The 20,831-nt window shown below is 40.3% G+C and overlaps 1 protein-coding gene across 4 annotated transcripts in view; it reads right to left on the bottom strand.

Annotated features, from left to right (window-relative positions):
• Positions 1 to 12,277: 12,277 nt before the first annotated feature.
• TEAD1 (TEA domain transcription factor 1) overlaps positions 12,278 to 20,831 on the bottom strand; it is a 257,483-nt gene continuing 248,929 nt past the window's right edge. For 2 of the 4 annotated variants that reach the window (XM_065882844.1, XM_065882845.1), the window contains 2 exons: positions 17,935 to 18,087; positions 12,520 to 12,731 (listed from right to left, as the gene is read on the bottom strand). In XM_065882844.1, coding sequence (XP_065738916.1) covers positions 12,618 to 12,731; positions 17,935 to 18,087 — 267 coding nt within the window. In that variant the 3' untranslated portion in view covers positions 12,520 to 12,617. Of the gene's footprint in view, positions 12,732 to 17,934; positions 18,088 to 20,831 lie in introns of all 4 variants that reach the window. The other 2 variants (XM_065882846.1, XM_065882847.1) reach the window with 2 other exon arrangements.

The raw sequence follows: 20,831 nt of genomic DNA, 5'->3' as shown, positions 1-20,831 counted from the left end.
AGCCTTACGACATTGTGTAGAACCTCAGTATGCTGAGGAAAAGTGGCAAACTTAGGCATCGTTGCCTCGTTCCCAAGTATCAAAAGGAATGCTTTCATTTTTAGCTTATTGATTTATTTTGTAGATACCCGTTATCAGTTCAGAGTGTTTTCTCCTAGTTCTAATTTAAGAAGTTAAAAAAAATCATGAATGGACATTGTGTGTTTTCAGATGCATCTATCTTCCTCTATTCAGATGATCTATGATTTTTCTCCTTTCATCTATTAATGTGAATCACATGGGTTGATTTTCTAATGTAAACCAACCTTGCATTCCTGGGATGGACCCCATTGTGTCATCATGCATTATGCTTTATATACATGGCTATCCTCAAATTAATACTTTAATTTTATGCTCATGAGTGAGATTAACCTGTACTTTCCCTTTTTCGTACTGTCCTTGTTGGTACGCTAGCCATACAGTAAAATGGGGAGTATATTTAGAAACAAACTTTATGCACCTTCTCAAACACCCTTGACTGCCTCCTCTTTCCCTGCCTTGACTTGTAACTCATACATTGTGGAATTTCCCTCCATTTTCAGACTTTAATGAGATGCAGCATTATAAGACATGGGATCTGAATTCCTGAACAGCTGTTATGAGGTGGATAATGCAACCCAGTGGGACAGTCAATCATCCCTGTGGCAAGAACATTGACCAATGAGAACTGAGAGATGGGAGGTTACCTGGTAGCTAGATTACTCCATTTTCTTTCTCCCATTGGTTACTCCACAACATTGTTTCTTCCTGGAAACCTTACCAGAAAAGTCCACATGCTAAAGTTTCACATGCTGAGTAACCTGATAGGTCTCTTTCAACTCACTGTGAAGTGGCAGTCAAGACAATAATGTGTCACAAATTTCATAGGATTCCCCTTGTTTTACTTCCGTTTTTCTCTCATTTTTTCCCTGAGCTTATGTTTCCCAAATGAAGTACAGTATGTGTTAGTATCTTAGTCCTTGCCTCAGGCTCTGCTTTCTAGAAGACCTAAGCTAAGGTCAGAATTATACCCTTTGTTCTATGCACTGCAGTATTTTCTGTAAGATTGCAGGACCTTATTCCTTTCAAGTTTGATAGACCTCACTAGTAAACCATGTAGGCCTGAGTTTTTGTGTGGAAATATTGGGAACTGTTTCATTAACTTTAATGGTTAAGACTACTCTATTCAGGGTTCCTACTTCTTTGTGAAGCAACTTTCATAAGTTACAGTCTTCTAAGAATTTATCCTTTGTATCTATACTTACAAATTCATTGGCATAAAGTTTATGTTTAATTATCTATTTTATTATACTTTTATTAATATCTGTGGGATCTGTAGTGATAACTGTATTTCCATTCCTGTTACCTTTTGTCTATTTAGTTGGTTGATTTGGTTCTCTCTCCCTCTTTTATCAGTCTTGTTAGGGTTTATAGATTGTATTTGTATTTCTGAAAAACCAATTTTTGACTTTGTTGATCTTCTCTATTGTGTTCATTTTCTATTCCATTACTTTGCTCTTTAACAGTTCCTTCCTTGTGTGTGTAGTGTGTGTGTGTGTGTGTGTGTGTGTGTGTGTGTGCTTATTTTGGTCTTCTTTTAACTTCATGAATTGGATGCCTAGCTCATTAACTTTTGGTCTTTTTTCTTATCTAGTATGGACGATTCTCCACATGTTAGTCTAGTATCCTCTACTGCTTTAGCTGCATTCCACACATTTTAGTAGATAGTATTTCTTTAATATACAGTTTTCAATATTTAACTTCTATGACTTCTTTTCTCATGCATTAAGTAGAAATGCTTATTAATTCCCAAACATATGGGAGCTTTTCCAAAGATCCTTTTAAAATTGATTCTACCTTAATTGCTTTGAGGTCAGAGAATATTGGCAGCTTTGCAGCAATCCTTTGGAATATACTGACACTTGCTTAATTTGCAAGTGTACGGTTTTCATACCATTCCATGTGACTGAAAAAATATGAATGACAATTTTGGGACAGAGTACACAATTAGTACTTCGATTTTTCTACATATTTCCTGGAATGTGTCTGCTTGTTCCGTCAACTACTGAAAGCATCGCGTGGTTTTGTCTTTTTCCTTGCAGTTCTCTCGCTTAAGAGTGTTAAGGTAGTTTCATTAAGAGCATATCAATTTACAATTATTTCATCTTTGTGGTGAATTTAACCTTTCATCACGTGAAGTGACATCTTTATTAAGACTCCCAAATAAACTGTTCACCCTCAAGTCTTTTTTCAGGGTCTGCTTCTGGGGGAGCCTAAACTAAGATAGTTGGTCCACTGGAATGTTGTAGCAGCACGACAACTAAGACTGTCACCTGTCGTAAATTGGCACTGGGTCCAGAAGGAAAGGGATGCACTTACCTTATGCAATTTCTAGCATGCCAGAGAGACTGGGGTGGTGTGAATTATGATTGGTTGGTGGCATTAATAGGTTAGTTGTTGCTAAGTGCGATTGGTGCACAGAAGGAAGAAAATGTCAGGCTCAACTCAGGGCATGGTGTAAAAGATCTCCCTGGCAGCATTTAAAGAAATCCTTAGCTCATGCAGTTGAAGGGCAGACTGTGCTAAAAATCAAGCCAGAAATTACAAATAAAGCTGAATTTAGAGCTCTCACAAGTCTCCCGTCAGGCCCTAATAGATAAGGAGTGGGATACTGAAACATGGAGTGGGAACACCTGGGTGGGAACACTGAGAGCTCTGAACCTCAGATCTCTCTGAAACTTCTAGGCTAGCCGTCCGCCCCTCTGCCTGAAGACCATGTTAAGGCCCCATTTGAAACATATGCCTCACAACATGAAGTGCTCGCCTCCCCGCAGTCTGCCCCACCTCATCTCATTGCTTCTAGTAATTGCTTCTAGCAGCCTGAGGCTTTGTTAGTTACAACCACCTAGATAAATCTGACCTATGGGGCATTAAGCAGAACGAAAGTGTCTTCAAAGGCAATTAAAAAAACTCTGAGGCTTCACCAGCTAACACAACACTGTGCTTTTTGAATCGGAATTGTTCAGGTGCTCACCAATGACTTAACAGGAGCTAAATTGCTTTCAGTATGTGGTAGCTATGATAAAGGGTTCTCTGTCAGTAGTAAGGCAGGAAGAAATGATCGGGCTTCCCAGTGAAGTTTCTTGTTCCCCGATATTACAAGAAGCCTTATTCACCCTCCCCTGTGTGCCTTCAATCCCTTTCCTCAGTGATGTTAGGTCACCTAGCATGTCGCTCTCTTTGCTGAACTCGAGTCGACTGCAACTGCAGGCACTAATAAAGGATGTTTTTGATGCGTTGAACACCTTGTTTTAGAGGAGGCGGTGGAGGGCTAAAGCGCCACACAGCCAGCAGCAGAGCCAGGACTGCAAGGGAGGAGGTTTTTCCACCTCTAAACTCTTGCTACTTATTAGCTTTTATGATCTTAACAAGGACTTAACTTCTCTGGGCTTCAATTTCCTTATTGGAAAATCAGAAATGATTCCTTTACTCAAGAGGATGTGGGTTAAAGGAAATCGTGACTGTGAAGGTACCTGGCATATTAACAGGGCCTCAGCAAAATGCCCCACAGTTCCCCTTCCCTCTGCCCCGAGCAGCTCAGGAGACAATGGCCTTCCTCTTGAATTGTAGCTCGCTAAAAATATGCCTCTTCAAAGGAACTGGAAGCTAATTTTTTCTCTGCCCCCCCTCCCACAGTGCCTCTTGGGATTCGAGGCAGGCTGTACCTCAGATTTCAAAGAAATGGGAAGAAGCAAGACCTCCTAAGGTCTAGTTCAAACTGAAGGATCCCAGGGTACATTGGGTCCTGCTGTCAGGGCCTAAGGTCATTGTTGCTTAAGAAAGCCCCTCGGCCCCCAGATTTCTCCTCCCCAGCCTTGAGCTGTTTCCACGGAGTCTCAGTGAGCCAAAATGCAGGGGCCAAGGGTCAAGGCATCAGAGCCAGGGTGACCAGCTGAAGACTCTACCACTCACCAGTCACAACTCTGGACGACCTGCCCTTTCTGAGCATCGGTTGGGGGGTAATAATATTACTGTCAACAGGACGGTTGTGAGAATCACACGTCGTACCAGCACACTGGCCCAGTGCCCAGCGGGCAGTGAACTTAGCGACTCCAAGGCTTTGTTGTGCGTGCGTGTGCTGTACACTCCTGAGGACAGGGCGGGGTTACAGCATGCACCGTGCAGGCACCAACTTCTACCCCTGGTTCCTGGCATGCACACAGCAAGGCAGGCTAACAGTTTTAATGACACACTAAAGAGAGACAGGCAGACAGGCAGGTAAGACCAACTGACCTGTGGATGTTTTTAAGAAACCCTGCTAAAGGGAACTATACTCAATAATAACCTATAAGGGAAAAGAATATGAAAAAAATAGATATATATGTACGTATAACTGAATCACCTTGCTGTACACCTGAAACACAACATTGTAAATCAACTATACTTCTGTTAAAAAAAAACAAACAGGAAGAAAGAAACCCTGCTAGACATTAACATGTCATGTTCGGATAACTGAGCTTGGTGGACACCATCAAAAGGATCATGGCTTCAACCTCCTTTACTCTGTCCTTCATACATTCACCCACAAGACATAAAGCACCTTTCATTATCAACAACATACACTTTGGCAGATAAAAAAGGTGACCCACACTTTCATTTTCTTTATTTTTCATTGATACCGTATGAATACAAAGTTTCTAGAAAGCTACAAAATGTCTACCACTTTATCAAGAAGGCATCAAAATGTGTCACTTTGCAAAGACATGAAAACACCTGCAGGAACTGACACAAAAATAGCATTTTTAGAGTGATGAAATAATTGCACTTAACTGTCATGGATATTACAGTTATCACACATATGTACCGCGAAAGCTAGAATACATTTTTTTTTTTACAAAGCACTTTATAAAAAAATTCTCTGCACACAAACCCTATAATTTTCATATAACTATCATACTAAAGATAAATTCACTTTAAAGCCAACACTTAGAACATTTTTAAACAAAAAGGTACCAGTACCTAAACACAGACGTTAACAAATACAAGAATACTGTACTGCCAAGAGGTTTAACCAAATGCCTTTTCAAAGTTTCTGCAAACAGGTTAAGAAAACGTATGTGAGAATTTGCCCCCATCCCCCCATCTCTCCAATCTACCCAAGAGGAACCTTACTGCCTAAAGGGCAGGCTCCCCAGCCCACTCACAGCAGCAGTACAGTATCAAAGGAACCACTGACCAGATGAAACGCTTACGTCACAAGCCCATTTCATACACGTGACACGAAGACACAGACTGTGAGAATCCCATTAAGCCATTTAGAATGTGAACAAACACACGTGGCAAAAAACCGATTTACATAAAATTTAAGCATATTAAAGAATTAAAGGCTATTCAGGTTTCTTTTTTAAATGTTACAAAACTTTTTTTTGTCATTTTTTTAGGCACATAGTTTTTGTTTTTACTTTTTTTTTTTTCCTTATCTGCAGTCATGAGCCTATTGAAAAAGGCCTACAGAAGTGACTCTTTCAAGGAGGTAACAGGGAGATGGTTTTTTTTTTTTTTAAAGAAGTGCAGTTAGTATCTAATTTACACAGTGAAACTAATCACGGAAAATGACTGATGGAAAAAAGAAAAGAGAAGGAAGGAAGGAAGGAGGGAGGGACTGAGGGAAGGTGGGAGGGAGAAAACCAGAGACTGGTTTCCAATTGATTTACACCTAGATTCTGTCAGCCTCTTTCAGAAAAAGGGGAGGGGAAGGGGAGACAATTTCATAATGGAAGGCAGACAAAAGAGAGCCAACATGATAGAGGTGGAATCTCCTGGAATCTGACCCCATTTCATGATGAAGGAGAGGGAACATAAATGCTATTTCAAATGCTAAAATGATGGAGTGGGGCATATAACAGACTCAATGCAAATTCACAGAGAATAAAACAAGTTTACAGCTTAGGAAGTAGAACAATAAAGACAAATATTTCATCTTATTTAATGGTGCATGACTTCAGTGAAACTATCCTTTGCAATGCAATTTTAAACACAAAACCTTCATTCTTAACAATATAAGTAATGAGTTAATGAGAGAAAACTATTGCCAAAGAAAGCACAGTAACAGTTGAAAAGGGAAGCAGGAAAACAAACATTTGATTAATTTCTTCCAAGTTGTGGTGTAGTCCTGCCACGACAGGGAGGGGCTGAATTCAAGCAGCTAACTATAACTTGTGCTGAGCAATTTTCCTTTTCATTTAACTTTTTTTGTTTCTTGTAGAAATTTCTATGAATACTCACAACTTGGTGTGGATAGAAATCACTCCTGAAATTTCAGACAGCCCAAAGAGACACCAGGTAGAGACAGACGGACCATCGCATTCAGAGGCTAACTTTCAAAGATGTCTAATGTCACTGTAAAGTCTATATTGGTAAAGAAAAGTCTTTTTTGTCCTGGCTTTTGTTTGGCTCGTGTTTTTGCCTTCTCATCCTTTTCACTCCTTTTCCTCCCCTCTATCAATTTTCACAATTTACACAAGGTTTTGATAAAAGCCAGCACAGACTCTAAAGAGTTGCCCTTTGGAGGGCTGGAACATTCTTCGAAAATTCCGAATCGTGAGTGGTGCTCTTTGGAAGTTTCTCATAGCGCATTCAGACAACACTCAGAGTCAACATTTTCGCCCTAAGAAGAACACTTCAATTGTAATGACCCTAACCCATTTTTTTGTTCTGCACTGTCATCTCAGTTTGAGGCTTCCAACTTTCAAAACGGTATCACTGCGTAAACCAGAAGTGCGCGCTGTCATCTGAGTGGAAAGGCAGGCCTCCACAGACTGAACATGAGCATAAGAAGGACAAATCTGTCCACCGGCCGAGAGTCTGCGGTTTGTGTGCAAGTTCCCTCAGGCGGACACAGGGCTGGGTGACGGGTGGAGATGGCACATGGGGTCACGGCGCACAAACACACCAGTTCCTGGGGGCCCTCCTGCCGCTGTGCGCCCCAGGGGCATGGGTGGCAGGGGCTCCCCCACGGCAAACAGACAGCGCAGCAGGCAGGGTCCGCGTCGTGCTCTTGTGAATGGAGGCCTGTGGTTGGTTACTATCCCAGTAAACCAAAGGCATCACGGTGATCTCAGGATATTTTTGGTCTCTCTACAAATTATCGTGATTATGGCAGCACTTTTCTAAGCTGGAATCTCAAACCAAAGGCACTTTCATGCTAGAGTGCAGAAGGTTCACAAATAGCTAAGTATTTGGTCATGAATTTAAAAGGCAACATTAAAAGTATACAATTTGCTTTTCATAGTAAACTACGAAGTTGCAAAACCTTCCATTTTGGTATAGACATTTGACAGTGTGGTCAATGAACTGACTTCTGTTCATTTCAGATTTCAGACCAAGAAGTCAGTTTCCAATAGAACTGGAGAAAAATGGGCTTACAAAACAAAAATGAAAACAATGCTTGCTTGCTCTATTTTAAATACCATGCCGATCAGTAAAGGGACATCGAGAACTGGTGTGAGAAAAGGCTGGCGGCACGACTAAGTATCACTAAGGCACTGCTTACTGAACGCTTTGGCAGCTCTGAATTGAAAACTTCCTACAAAAGTTAACAGTAGTAAGAGAAATGCTTCCAGCTTACAAAAGGGCTCACAGTTCCGAGGCAGCCTTCTGCACTGCAAACCCTACACGCAACATCGCAAAGATTTAAGGCTTTTCAGAAATGACATGTGCAGGGTTTTGCCACAGAAACATCAACAGAAAGAAAGAAGCAATGCAGACGTATCCTCTTAATGTCACAGGTGTGAACATCAACACACAAAATTGGTTCTACCCTTCGTTAGAACAGGTGTAGTGTACCAGAGCATAGACAAAAATCATAGAAGTTATCGGTACCTGGTTTGAAAAGTTGACTGTCATCTTGTGTGATTTAAATAACTTACGTTTATACAAACTGCAAAAGCCACTAGAGTATTGAGACCTAAAGAAGACTTGGGTTTGTAACACCAAGTTCTGGGCACGGGGGCTGTTTTTTGGCTGGTCCGAGCGTGGGACTTTGCTGCTGGGATGCTTTGTGAAGAGAAATTTGACTCAGAGCCTGTGGCAGGTGAACTGTCCTCAGGGTAAGGAAAAGGCTCATCAGCTTTCCTATCTGCTCGCGGATGCCTCCCAGACATGACACTCCAGGGAGAGAAGCAGCGTCACCACCAGGAGATGCTGCTGCTCTGGCAGAGGAAGGGGGTCTTAACCTCCCTCTCTCTTCCGCCCTGAGCACCAGAGAGGGACAACCCCCACCAAGAGGCCAAGGATTAAGTGTCAGGAGTCCCAGAGCCTTACTCTTAATCTGTCACTGACCAGCTGGGTGACTTTGGGCAAGCCATCTCCCCTCTGGGCCTCAACTTTCTCATCTACAAAATGGAGGTCACAGGCATACCTCGTTTCATTGTGCTTCACAGATATCACAGCTTTTAAAAATTGAAGGTTTGTGGCGACCCTAAGGCAAACGAGTCTACCAGCGTCACTTTCCAATAACATTTGCTCACTTCACGTCTCTGTGTCACATTTTGATAATTCTCTCAATAATTAATAATTGAAGAATAATTCAACTTTTTTATTATTTTCATATTTTTTATGGTGACCTTCAAGTTTCTATTGTAATTGTTCCGGCATTTTTTGGCAATATTTTTTCATTAAGGTATGTGCACTGATTTTTTTTTTTAGACATAATACTATTGCACACTTAACAGATGACAATATAGGGTAAACATAACTTTTATATGCACTGTGTGACTCGCTTTACTGTGATATTTGCTTTCTTGTGGTGCTCTGGAACTGAGCCCGCGCTAGCTCTGAGGTATGCCTGAAGACCGTGCTTTCCTAAAGCTCAATAAAGGAACATTCGATCAGCCCTCTTCCGAAATGAATCCCTCTCTCCACCATCCTTAAAGATGAAATGTTCCAGAGGTCTCTGTAAATTCCACAAAAAAGCAATGAGTGCAAGGCTAAAAGTAGAAGACCAGAGGAAATGTATTGAAATGATTAAAGGTTTGATAATGAGAACTATAACCTTAGGAGAAATAATAAAAATGGGTGGGATTTTCTTTAACCTGATAAAATAAGCAACGAAGAGCAAATTAGAAATGCTCTGTAAATAGGTGTGAGTTGATTATAGGGATGATGGTGGCCAGCTGTCCCCAACTTTCCCAGGGAGGAAGGAAAGAATACTTGTAGCAGAGAGATTCTGTTGTGAAATAGAAGTTCTGAAACAGGAAGAAACATGGACACAATATCATTTGAGTAATATTCCTACCTGTCTCTTGATGGCCTGAGACAAGGCTCCCAAGAGAGAAGCTTTCTCAGGGTAAAATGGAAGGAGAAAGAAAACCTCAAACATGGCATTTGTGACCTGTCAGATGCAGGGCAGTGGTTCTCAACCAGGGGCAATTCTGTGCCCCACGGCACATTTGGCAATGTCTGGAGACATTTTGGGTTGTGACAACTGGGGAAAGGTGTATCTAGTGGGCAGAGGCTAGGGATGCTGCTAAACCTCCTACAATGCACAGGACAGCCCTGCACCACAGAGAATTATCTGGTCCAAATGTCAACAGTGTCGAGAAAGGGTTGAGAAACCCTGGTCTAGGGTAGCTTAGACGTTCTGGGATTCTAGGACATGTTTTGGAAAAGCCCCAACTTTATTTAGGTCTCTTGCTAAGATGAAAATGAATACCAAGAGACCAAAGCCCAGTTCTTCCGCTTCTCCCTATTTAGGCTGCGGAAAGTGGCCTCTGGACTCTCCAGTGAAAGCACAAGATGTCCCTGAATCGATCCTGGTAGTGGAGGGTCAACCAGGAGATAGAGCACCCAGAAAAAAGCAGTGAGGACAGAGCTTTGGAAAGGCTTCTTTATGGTACAGAAAGCTTTACGAAGGGAGGAGACTCTGCCATAAAGGGTCAAAGACCAAAAACAGACTTGGATTCGATGTTCTAACACAAATCTAATCCCAGGGTCTAATTTGGGAGTGACAGAGAAAGGGTTAAGAGGTTGGACCAGTGGTTAAGACAGGGAGAATATCTGCCCTGGAGAAATCTTTAGAAGGACAAGACAAGAAGTAAACTTGTTTTAAGAGCAAAAAGCCATCCTCAAGTTCATCCATGTAAACCCCCAAACTCAACTACAAAGGCATTCGGAGGAAGAGGCAAGCATCAGAGGGCCCAGCCTAACTCTGTGAGTTCAGCAGACCAGGGTATGCCCTTCTCTGCAGCCAAAAGAACTACCCTCTAGCTGGTGTTCTTGGGTCTCGATCTATTTGCGCTTTGAAAAAAGTAAATCCTCAGAGCCCCCCTGGCAGTACCCAAGAGCCCCATTCCCGGGAGAAAGCGTGAACCAAATACCTCTTGCCCTGAAGTTCTGGGATGGCGTGGCTTTTAGCCACATAAGATCATTTGCGCCCCTTGGTCCTGAGAGACTGGGGGTAACACCTTGAGTAAAGACACAGGAGATGGGAGCCAAAGAAGCATCCCTAAGAGGGGTGACCAAGAGAAGTCATAAATATATGACCAAGGAAGAAGCTTAATGCTTGGGCCGAAGACCAGATACAAGGGTGGGCCACTAGGGCATTTCTTCAAAGGTCCACCTGGAATCAGGGAACAAACTGTAGTCTCTTTACGTAGGGAAGATACACACCATGCTACTGGCTTATGTAAGGGATGTGTGTTCCAAAAGGGGAAAGTTCTGCGCTCTCTCCTTTGGTCTTCCCAGTGACCAGGGTCATGGGTTTGGGAGAGGTCAGGCTTGGTTCTTCTGTTTGCCATGAGCCAGCCACACCCTCATGACCACCAGATACTAATCAGTATATAAGCAGGGTCAGAGCAGGTGGTGGGACAGGGAAGTGGGTGTGTAGGTTATTTGAATGTGACAGAACAAAGTTTTCATTTTCTGGCTTGACGTAAAACTCTTGACATGTTTCACAACTTACAAAACATTTTATGTTCTAATAGTGTTAACCTATTCCTGACAATTATAAAAAACGTCTTTCCTCCAGGAAGTTGGGGAGCATGCCCTGTCCCCTTCCCAATGAAGCACTTATGGAAATAACCCAAGACATGTGGCCACATCAAACAGACTGCCTGGACAATGCTTTGGAAGATTTGGGTTGGAAAGTTGAATTCCTCCTAGGAAGAAAACCTCCCAAATGTGCCTGTGTGGAAAGGGCAGAGATAGATAGCTGAGCCTCTTCAACCTCAGTCAAATAAGCATTGTGACTTATCGAGAGATGTCAAGGAAACACGTGTCCTTAGCGAATACACCTAGATCTACGGACACAGACTGAGAAATACACACGTATCAGCACCTAGAAAACTGAGTGACACTGAATAGATGTTCAATAAATATGTGTTGAATAACTATATATGTATATGTGTATATATGTACACACAAACACACACGTACACATATAGTTACAGCAGGTTAATACTGGATCACCAGAAAGAATTTACCCACAGGCCGGTGAGCACGCTTGTGATTTTCTGGGGAGCAGAGATCCTAAAACTGATGAGCCTTTTATGAGTTCGGTTGATGAAATCTCTCCCAGCCACAGGGTTTTCTATAATTTGCAGCTCACAGTGCAGTATTCGTGCCAATTTTACATTTTTGTTATTAAATTTCAGTGGTTCAAAGATTTACTCATCTTAATAAAAAATTTGGTTGTCCATATAAAATAGAACTGCACACACAAGACTATAAACATTGTAAGTTTAGATTTTCAGTATTTATCTACTTATTGCAAAAAGAGCCATCTTTTTCATTAAATAATCATCACATTAGTACAATACAATTTTATATTTTTTAAATATACTATATATGTTAAGGATAAGGGGTGAAGTTTTCTTCCTCTGTAATAGCTGTTCCAAGAGTTTAATGGATTAGGAGATTAGTTTTAACCTCGAGGAAAAAAGTACAAATTTGTCTCATTAGGATATGTCTACCAAGCATTTCTTAAGGCTATATTTTAACATTTGGTTTCAAAAAGAAGGAAAAGTTTCATTTAAAAAATAATTTAGTGAATTACATTCTTTCATAACTTCCACCCTAATTTGTTACAAAGATAAGTCTAAAGATTCTTAGTTTTGTGTACTAATTTACATTTATATTTAAAGATTAATTTTACTTGTATCTTAAAACAAGAATTTTATGTTGGAAAAAAAAAAAAACACTAAATACATTTGTATAAAGGCTGTAAATGTCCAATGGTAAATGCTCTGTCTTATTTTTTTTTCTACCGCAACGAGAAACAGGTCTCCGCAGACAGAGACTTGGGTTCTTAAGGTTCACCTTTCTGAGGAATTGTGGGCTGTGGATCTGAATAACACACAGAAACAACTCGATTTCTCTTTTTACAACTGTACCAGAACTTCACAGCTACAATGAGTATGAACACATGAAAAAATGACTTCACTCAAACAGGATTTAGAAAAGTTGGGGTGACCTCAGGGCCAGGGCAGCACCCCTGTGTGGTGAGGTTTACAGTCAGTCGTTCGATCATGGAGAGAGAGTGTGTGTGTGTGCACATATGTGTGTGTGTATATACAGATATCTATATATATAAATAACCACGGTTAGTCCTTTACAAGCCTGTAAATATGATGCTGTGCTCCATGTTCACTATTTGAAACTTCAAATACACAGGCCATGCACAGGAGAGTTTCTTGTGTATCCCTGTTTGTTACCACCTGTTTAAAAAAAAAAAAGTATAAATGGAAAAGAATATGAAACAGAATGTACAATATATATAGGTATAACTGAATCACTTTCTGTACAGCAGAAATTAACACACTGTAAATCAACTATATGTCAATAAAATATTTTTTAAAGTATATATATATGTATATCAAACACCACATGAATGAAAACATATTCCATCTGTGCCATGATGACTACGATTTACTTGGAGAGGAATATGGAGTCCAGTGTTCAAAAAGTGGATTGTTCAGAGATCTGCCCAGCCTCCCTCCGCCCCCTCTAGCAAAAACTCAGGATATTACAGGTCTGACTTAAATCCTATTTAAGCTTAGTTACCATATGTAAGAAAGACCTTACAGATTGAGTCTCATTCAGAGAGCCTAAGAAGACACACAAGAATTAGTGTGGGGTTTTTGTTTTGTTTTGTTTTCTTGGGGAGGGGTGGTGCAATTTTTTTTTACAACACAGAGAATTTTCTATAATTCAGTTCCATTTATGGGACAGTCATTTATCCTAGGGACCGTCTCCTATCTTATTCCTAAACCTCTACTAAATTTTGTTTCATGATAGCCAATGGGAGACATAAACTCTGTGAGTGCCTTGCTCACCACTGTATTAACATGCAGTGCCTGGACTCAGTGAAATATATGCGGAGTAAAAGAACAGTCACACAGTTCAAACCCATGTTGTTCAAGGGTCCACTGTATTCGCTGAATGGATGGAAATTCACAGAATAATAGCCACCATCTGTTCAGTGCTTACTATGCACCTCCTCAGTAGTAAATGCTTTACAGAAAGTATCTCATATAATATTACAACAACTCTAGGAGCAGGTGTGATATCACTCCCTCTTTGACAAGGGAGGATGCTTGGGGTTAATTTGTTTAAGGTTATACTAACGTCAATGAAAAACCCAGATCTTCTGGACCTGAAGACCTTTTTCTTACCCGTTATGCCATGCTGCTCTAGATAAATGCATTGATACAGTGATGAATCATCTGATTTTTTTTTTTTTTTCTGGGTAACAAAGTTTTTTTTCAATACTGGTACCCACCTGCTTTTCTGGTCTCACTCCCTGCCACTTCCCTTGCAGATCAAATACTCCAAGTATGCAAGTCTTCCAGCCCTGAAATCTTTCCCTCCCTCATCCCTATATCCAAACAAATGCCGTGTCCTGCTGCTTTTACCTCCTGAAGAGTTCTTGAATCCATCTCCCTTTTCCCCTGCCACAGCCCAAGGCACCAGCAAAGCTGACCTAGACTCCTCTACCAGCAGCCACCCTTGCCAGGCACCAGTCTCACCTGTACACAGTAGTCACAGTAACCTTGAAAGAAATATGAATCTGACAACACACCCCTGCTTAAAAACTGAATGGCCTCTTTTAAACTTTAGGATGAAGAGAAAACCTGTTCTCATCCTACAAGGATGAGAGTGAGTGGCCCATTCTGGCCGGTCCTACCCGGCCAGCCGCACTGCTCTGTTTCCAGTCCTCCTGCTACCACATTCCCACCTACGTGCAGTATTCTTCCCTACCCTCTCTGCCTCTCTATCCATCTGGAGACACCTCTCAATTGCTTCTTCCTCAGGGAAGCATTCCCTGACCTCCTACTACATGTTCTCTTGTCACCATGCACCGACCTCTACCAGCCGTCAGCCACAGGTGAATTACACGCATTTTGTGACTCCCTGTCCTTGATGAATGCCTGCCTCCCTCACCAGACCCCAGGATGCCTGGTCCCACCTGTCTAGTTCACCGCAGCCCTGCAGCTGACATGTCAGTATGCACCCACCGAACGGGCCTTTTCTTGGTAAATCTGAAAAATATCTGCTTGTCCATCAGGCAACTTAAATATCATCTTTTAACATCTCTGAGAATTCCCCACCTCATTCCAAGTACAGGTGCCTGCTCAGGCAGTTCAACTACTCTGTGCTCCCATGATGTCTGTTTCACAAGTTTACTGCAGCCATGATGGCCTTGCATCGTCATCATCTATTTACCCACCTCGTTCTCCCTACAAGGCCCAGACTTCCTTTGTTTTATTTGCACTGTATTTCAGCAGCTAGTACAACCTTTCCATAACTTAGCTGAATCAATGCAAACATTCTCAATAACCTTTGAGGTGGAGAGGGCAGACTTGAGCACTTTGTTTGTAAACGGAGGTAACTGAGGTCTGGAGACTTGAAATGTCTTACCCAAGGTCATAAAGTAGAGCTGAGTCCTAAACCCAAGTCCTCTCATTCCATGACCATGACATCCCGCAAAGTGTCTTTTCCATCAGTTCAAATCTTAATTTACGTCTATCACTGGCTCTGTGACCTCAGGAAGGACTAACATTCCTTATCCATAAAATAGGGATAAAAATGACTTAACAGTTCTGCAGTGAGAATTTCATAATATATCTACAAAAGATTCAGCACTGTGCCTGGAACCTCTATGATCTATTTTACCTTCTTGCAGACTTTCTATGAAAGACTATATCCTATTTAGGCTTCATGCTTGAGATGAAGGAGGAAGGAAAAAAAATGTTTCTAGCAACCTGTATGTCTGAACATGACCTCAAATGATGATCGAAATCCTTGGCCCACAATTCAGTCGTTGTCTTCCTCAGTATGATTGCCACCATTAAGGCCCCAAACCTACAGGGTCACCTCAATTCCTGAATCATTCTGACGAAACCAGAGTCTAGCCCACCAGCCAGTAAGGCCTGGAACTGGCCGTGGTGACACAGGTTTTGTATCTAATGTTCCTAGTAAAACACCTGCAACTGTGTCCAGCAACTGTCATTCTGGCCATGTCCCTACACCTGAGGAAGTGCTGAAAAGTATGATCTCTCCTGTTTATCAGTGAGATGACTTCATATTCATTGCCCAGGAGTGCTGGCTTAATTTCAGTTTTTCTACAGAAAGCTATTATTTCTAGCAAATATTTATTTGCTACTAATTCTATATTTATTTGCTTCTGATTCTTCATATCAAAGGGATGTATATAGTTGCTTAATGATACGTTTTAAAATTAATTTAACCTGGTAAGTTAAACGGATGGCAGTCATGTGTTCCAAGGGAGCATTACTGATATAGTTACACGGGTTTTGTGGGTAATAGATACTTACAACTTTCCCTGATCATATTTATCTTGGCTGTGCCGTGAAGTCGGGTTTTAGGGACTGAGGACATATTCCTTAACGTGCTGAAACAGTCTCACTGGTTTGTAAGAAACATCTAAGACTCCCTCCAGAAGAGGGGGGGTGGCCATACACTCAGAGAGTTTTGGTTAATTTCTGAGGCAACTGAACGTCCATACCAGGATGCCACACACACCTTCTGGTCATCTGAGCACTAAGGTGATCCATCTGTTCTTAAATAGCAACAAAGAACACCTATATGACAAGTACCTGCCAGCACCCCAAACCTTGAACTGCTCAATTTTCACCGAAGACCGTTAGAAAAAGGATACTAATGAATAGTTATAATATGTTTTCCAAACTTTCTCCTGGACTGCTAGTTTCCAAGTTTCAGAGGGACATGGACACATAAGAGAATCCAGAGATTCTCTCCTTGGAATAAATGAAAATTAGATGTAAAATTATCTGTCTGCCAATTGTATACCCATAATCACGTGTCTGTGAACTGAGGCTCCCTGTGGCTCACTTAACCAATCCCCTATAGCAGTGGGTCTCAACCTGGCTACACACCAGAACTACCTGGGGAGCAGTAAAAATAAACAAAAACCATGATTCTGGGTCCCATCTTTCAGAATTTTTAAAAGCTTCCTGGATGAATATCTTGATATGCAGAAGGTTTTCAATTTCTTGATTTTTATTTATCTTTTTTTTTTTTTTTTACAGTGGCATACAAGAGCTGGCTCCTACCAGCTCTGAAAGTTGTTGTTAAATATGAAGGAATTTCGTGGGCTGGACAAATATTGGTAGCTTGAAATTGCCCATGGAAGCTGTATTTGCAACAATGGAAATGGGCAAAAGCTATGGATCAGGGTTTTGGAAGGAACTAGGGGAGAGCCTTATTTTTTTTTTTTAAACCAGCACATCACTGATTGAGAATCACTGTCCCACTGAATCCAAAAAGTCCAGGTAAAGAATTCTTGCTCTAAGTATTCTAGTTCTTAAACCTGGTAACAAAGAAGAACAAAATAGGCCTTCAGAGGGCTGAATATTTGACCACAATATTGTCTTGCTGCCCCTTTTTGCAAAATTGTTTCCACCAAATTTTGTTTTGGCATTTTGCCTTTGGTTTAATCAAGGAATGTTATTTTTAAAAAATTCGCTTTATGAAATCCATTACTGCATATTTTATAGGTATATTTTGAGAGGAGCCCTGTACTTATTAACCTTCCTAAGTAACCAAATGAAGCCCCTGTGAGAAACTGTTTTAAAGTTAAATTTAGGGGGAAAAAAACACACCAAGCATTGCCCGGGGAACCAGAAAATTTTCCCATCATGGGCCTTGAGCACCATTGCTTTTTCCTTGCCCTTTAGCTGCCCATTAAGTTTGACCATACTTTTCAGCCCATAAATATTCTCCCCTGCTCCTGGTTATGCCACTGACTGTATTCTAGTTTACACTTCTCCTGGTACTGAGGGTTTATACTTTGCTATATTAATGTATGTTACTTATAATAATAAGGCCTTGTAAATCCTTCATGAAATGAGTCTAGGTATGTTTGAAGCACAAACCTGCTGACTCAGCTTTTGCCTCGTTTATGATTTGTATACCACAGTGCTGCTGAGACTCACACTTAGCCAATACTGGAATTACCCAGGGAACCTTAGAAAACCTTAGAAAAATACACATGCCCGGGCCCTATCCTCAGAGATCCTGATTTAATTGATCTAGGAGGCAGCCCTGCTATCGGGATTTTTAGATATTCTCCAGGTCTTGCCAATGTGCAACCAGAATTAGGAATCCAGCTGTGTCACCCTCACTCTCCCCTCCCAAATTCCCGTTCTGCTAAGCTTAGAAAGCCCGGCCAGGTGAGACCCCTTTCTCTTCCACAAACTTGAGCCAAACCAAGTTTGCCCTATGGATGTGTGAATTCAACTACTGATTGACCACCTGGGGCCCAGCCCCACAGTCTAGTCAGTTACCCTTGGCCCAAGCCCCAGCACCTCCCAGGCCCATCTTCCCCACCAGCCTCATGGCTGAGTCTGACAAAACATGAAAGAGACAAACAGTTACCAATAAAATTGTGAAGTTTTCCAAAACACTGTTCATCATATATTTCTCTGGTAAGTGTTTGAGCTTGTGGATGAAATTGATCATATATTCACACATCGGGGAGCGGTTTATTCGGTATACAAATCGGCCATTCTCAAACCTTGCATATTCCGTCTGTGAGGGAAAAAGGATTTGAGCATTTTTACACCTTTGACTTCAAAATACATAAAAAAGATATTATTGCCTGTAAAAGCATTTTACATTTTCAACATGAATCACCTGCTATATGCTGCACTACTTATGTAGTTTACTTCATTAAAAAAAATCCTATCTCCAAACTTAACACCATACTCAGAATCCATTATTTTTCTGGAAATTTTTTTTTCAAACTTGGGAAGATGACAGCTTTAAAGAAAAGTTGTATAGATGCTTTTCAGCAAAGGTTAGAAAAAAATATAACTGCCTGCTTAGTGATTCTCTACCTCGAGATCTGTGAGAGCAAGCCCAGCCAGTCACAATTCTTCAAAGGGCCCATAGAAAATCCTTCTTTACGGTGACAAGGCCTCACAGGCCAACAACCAATGCAGCTAATTTCTCTTCTTTAGGAAAAACTGCTTCACACTGATCATGAGCCCCTGTGTTATGTCTTTAATTTTTTCAAAAAAGGGGTTTTTAAAAAATATATACATGCAGTTTGAAGATCCCACTGAAGCACTTAGAAATAAGAGAGATGCGCTTAGATACTCTGGATCAAAGAGGAGTTTAAAAAGAAATTACAAGCTATCTAAAGCGTAATGAAAAAGAAAATATTTACATCAAACTTTTGGGACTCGATGAAGCTATACTTGCAAGAAAGCAGCTTCATGTCTTCATCATTAAAGATGAAAAGTTATAGAACTTAGTATACATCTTAAAAAATTAATAAACCTTACAAAATAAACCAAAACCAGTGAAAACCAGGAATAGGAAATTAATAAAAAAAGCTCAAATCAATACAAAGGAAATTTCTTTTAAGATTTCTTTTTGTTTTGATGTGGACCTTTTTTTTTTTAAGTCTTTATTGAAACTGTTACAATATTCCTTCTGTTTTATGGTTTTTGGTTTTTTGGACACAAAGCCTGTGGGATTCCAGTTCCCTGACCAGGGATCGAACTCGCACCCCCTGCATTGGAAGGCGAAGTCGTAACCACTGGACTGCCAGGGAAGTCCCGCAAAGGAAATTTAAAATGTAGACAGGATATAAGAACTAGTTATTTAAAAAGACAAAATAAAATAAATAAACCCTTCACAATCTTAAGAAGGAGAAGAAAGAAAAGAGACAAAACCACAATTACATTATTGTTCAGAAGACTTAGAGGAGGTTACTTTATGTAACTCTTTGGCAAACAACCAATCAACCAACCAATCAATCAATAAAAGCAAAGGAAAACCTAGAGGACAGGATGATTTCCCAGCAAAATACAAATTGCTAATACTGAACCAAAAAGAAGTAGAAAACTCCAATAGGTCAATTACTGTGGAAATGACTAAAAACTATTTAGAAATCTACCACTGAAAAAGGTCCAAAGACCAAATGGTTTCACAGCTAAGTTTTATATAACCTTTAAAGAACAGTTATTTTCAATGTTATTCAAACAATGCTATACCATAGAAAAAGACAGGTATTCCAATTATTTTTATGAAATTGATGTATATTCAATACCAAAAGTTGATAGTTTATAAAAAAGAAAAGTATAGATTAATATCGCTTATGAGGTGCAAACATTTTACATAAAATAGCAAACAATGCATCAAAGTATCCAAAGTAGAACTTTCTTCAGGAATGCTGTGGTGGTTCATACACAGGACATGTGTTAACTCATGATGTCAACAAACTGGAGAAAAATCACATAGTAAGAGTTGCTGAAAAGGCATCTGATAAAATATTGCAGCTATTACTAATAAAAAAATTTAAGTAAAATAGGAATAGAAAGAATTTCAATATAAAATAAAGACTATTTATAAAAGCCAATAATAAGTTTAATCCCAAACGTCAACACATCAAAACTATTTCTACTGACATCAGTAACCATACAAGGATACTCACCATCATTATTTCTTTTATTTCTTTTTACAACTGTGTTGGAAGTTTTAGCAAATGAAGAGAAGGTGAGAAAATAATAATAGTAATAATAATAAAAGTGGCATGAACATTGGAAACGAGGAGATAAAATAAAGTCTTCTCTTTTTGCTGCTGCTAAGATAATACAACAGAGAAAACCCATGAATCTAGGGGGAAAACCCGCTGGAGATAGACAAGAGAATATGGTAAGATGGCCAAATAGAATATAGATATGCAAAAACTAGGACCTTTCTACTATTCTAGTAATTAAAATCTGGAAACTGGAAAAATTGTATTAACAAATTATATAATATTTAGAGATATATTTAACAAGAAAGGGATAATCCTATCTATGAAAACTAAAATCTTATTAAAATAGATAAAATGAGATAGAAATGCAAATAGGTTCTTGATTGGAAAGATTTAATATCAATAACATATCAATCTGTCCCCAAATAATATCTAAATCTAATGCAATTACAATTAGGTTGCTCAGGACTTCCCTGGCAGTCCGGTGGTTAAGACTCCACACTTCCACTGTAGGGGGTGCGGGAAGATCCTATATGCCGCGGCAAAAAACAAAACCCCAAAAACGATTAGGTTGCTCAAACAAGATTTTTGTTTTTCTCTACATTTTAATTTTTATTTATTTATTTATTTATTTATATTATTATTTTTTGAGGTATGCGGGCCTCTCACTGTTGTGGCCTCTCCCGCTGCGGAGCACAGGCTCCGGACGCGCAGGCTCACCGGCCATGGCTCACGGGCCCAGCCGCTCCGCGGCATGTGGGATCCTCCCGGACCGGGGCACGATCCC

This window comes from Phocoena phocoena, chromosome 8 (assembly GCF_963924675.1).
Source record: "Phocoena phocoena chromosome 8, mPhoPho1.1, whole genome shotgun sequence".
NCBI lineage: Eukaryota > Metazoa > Chordata > Mammalia > Artiodactyla > Phocoenidae > Phocoena > Phocoena phocoena.
This window is presented reverse-complemented; position numbering and strand designations above follow the sequence as displayed.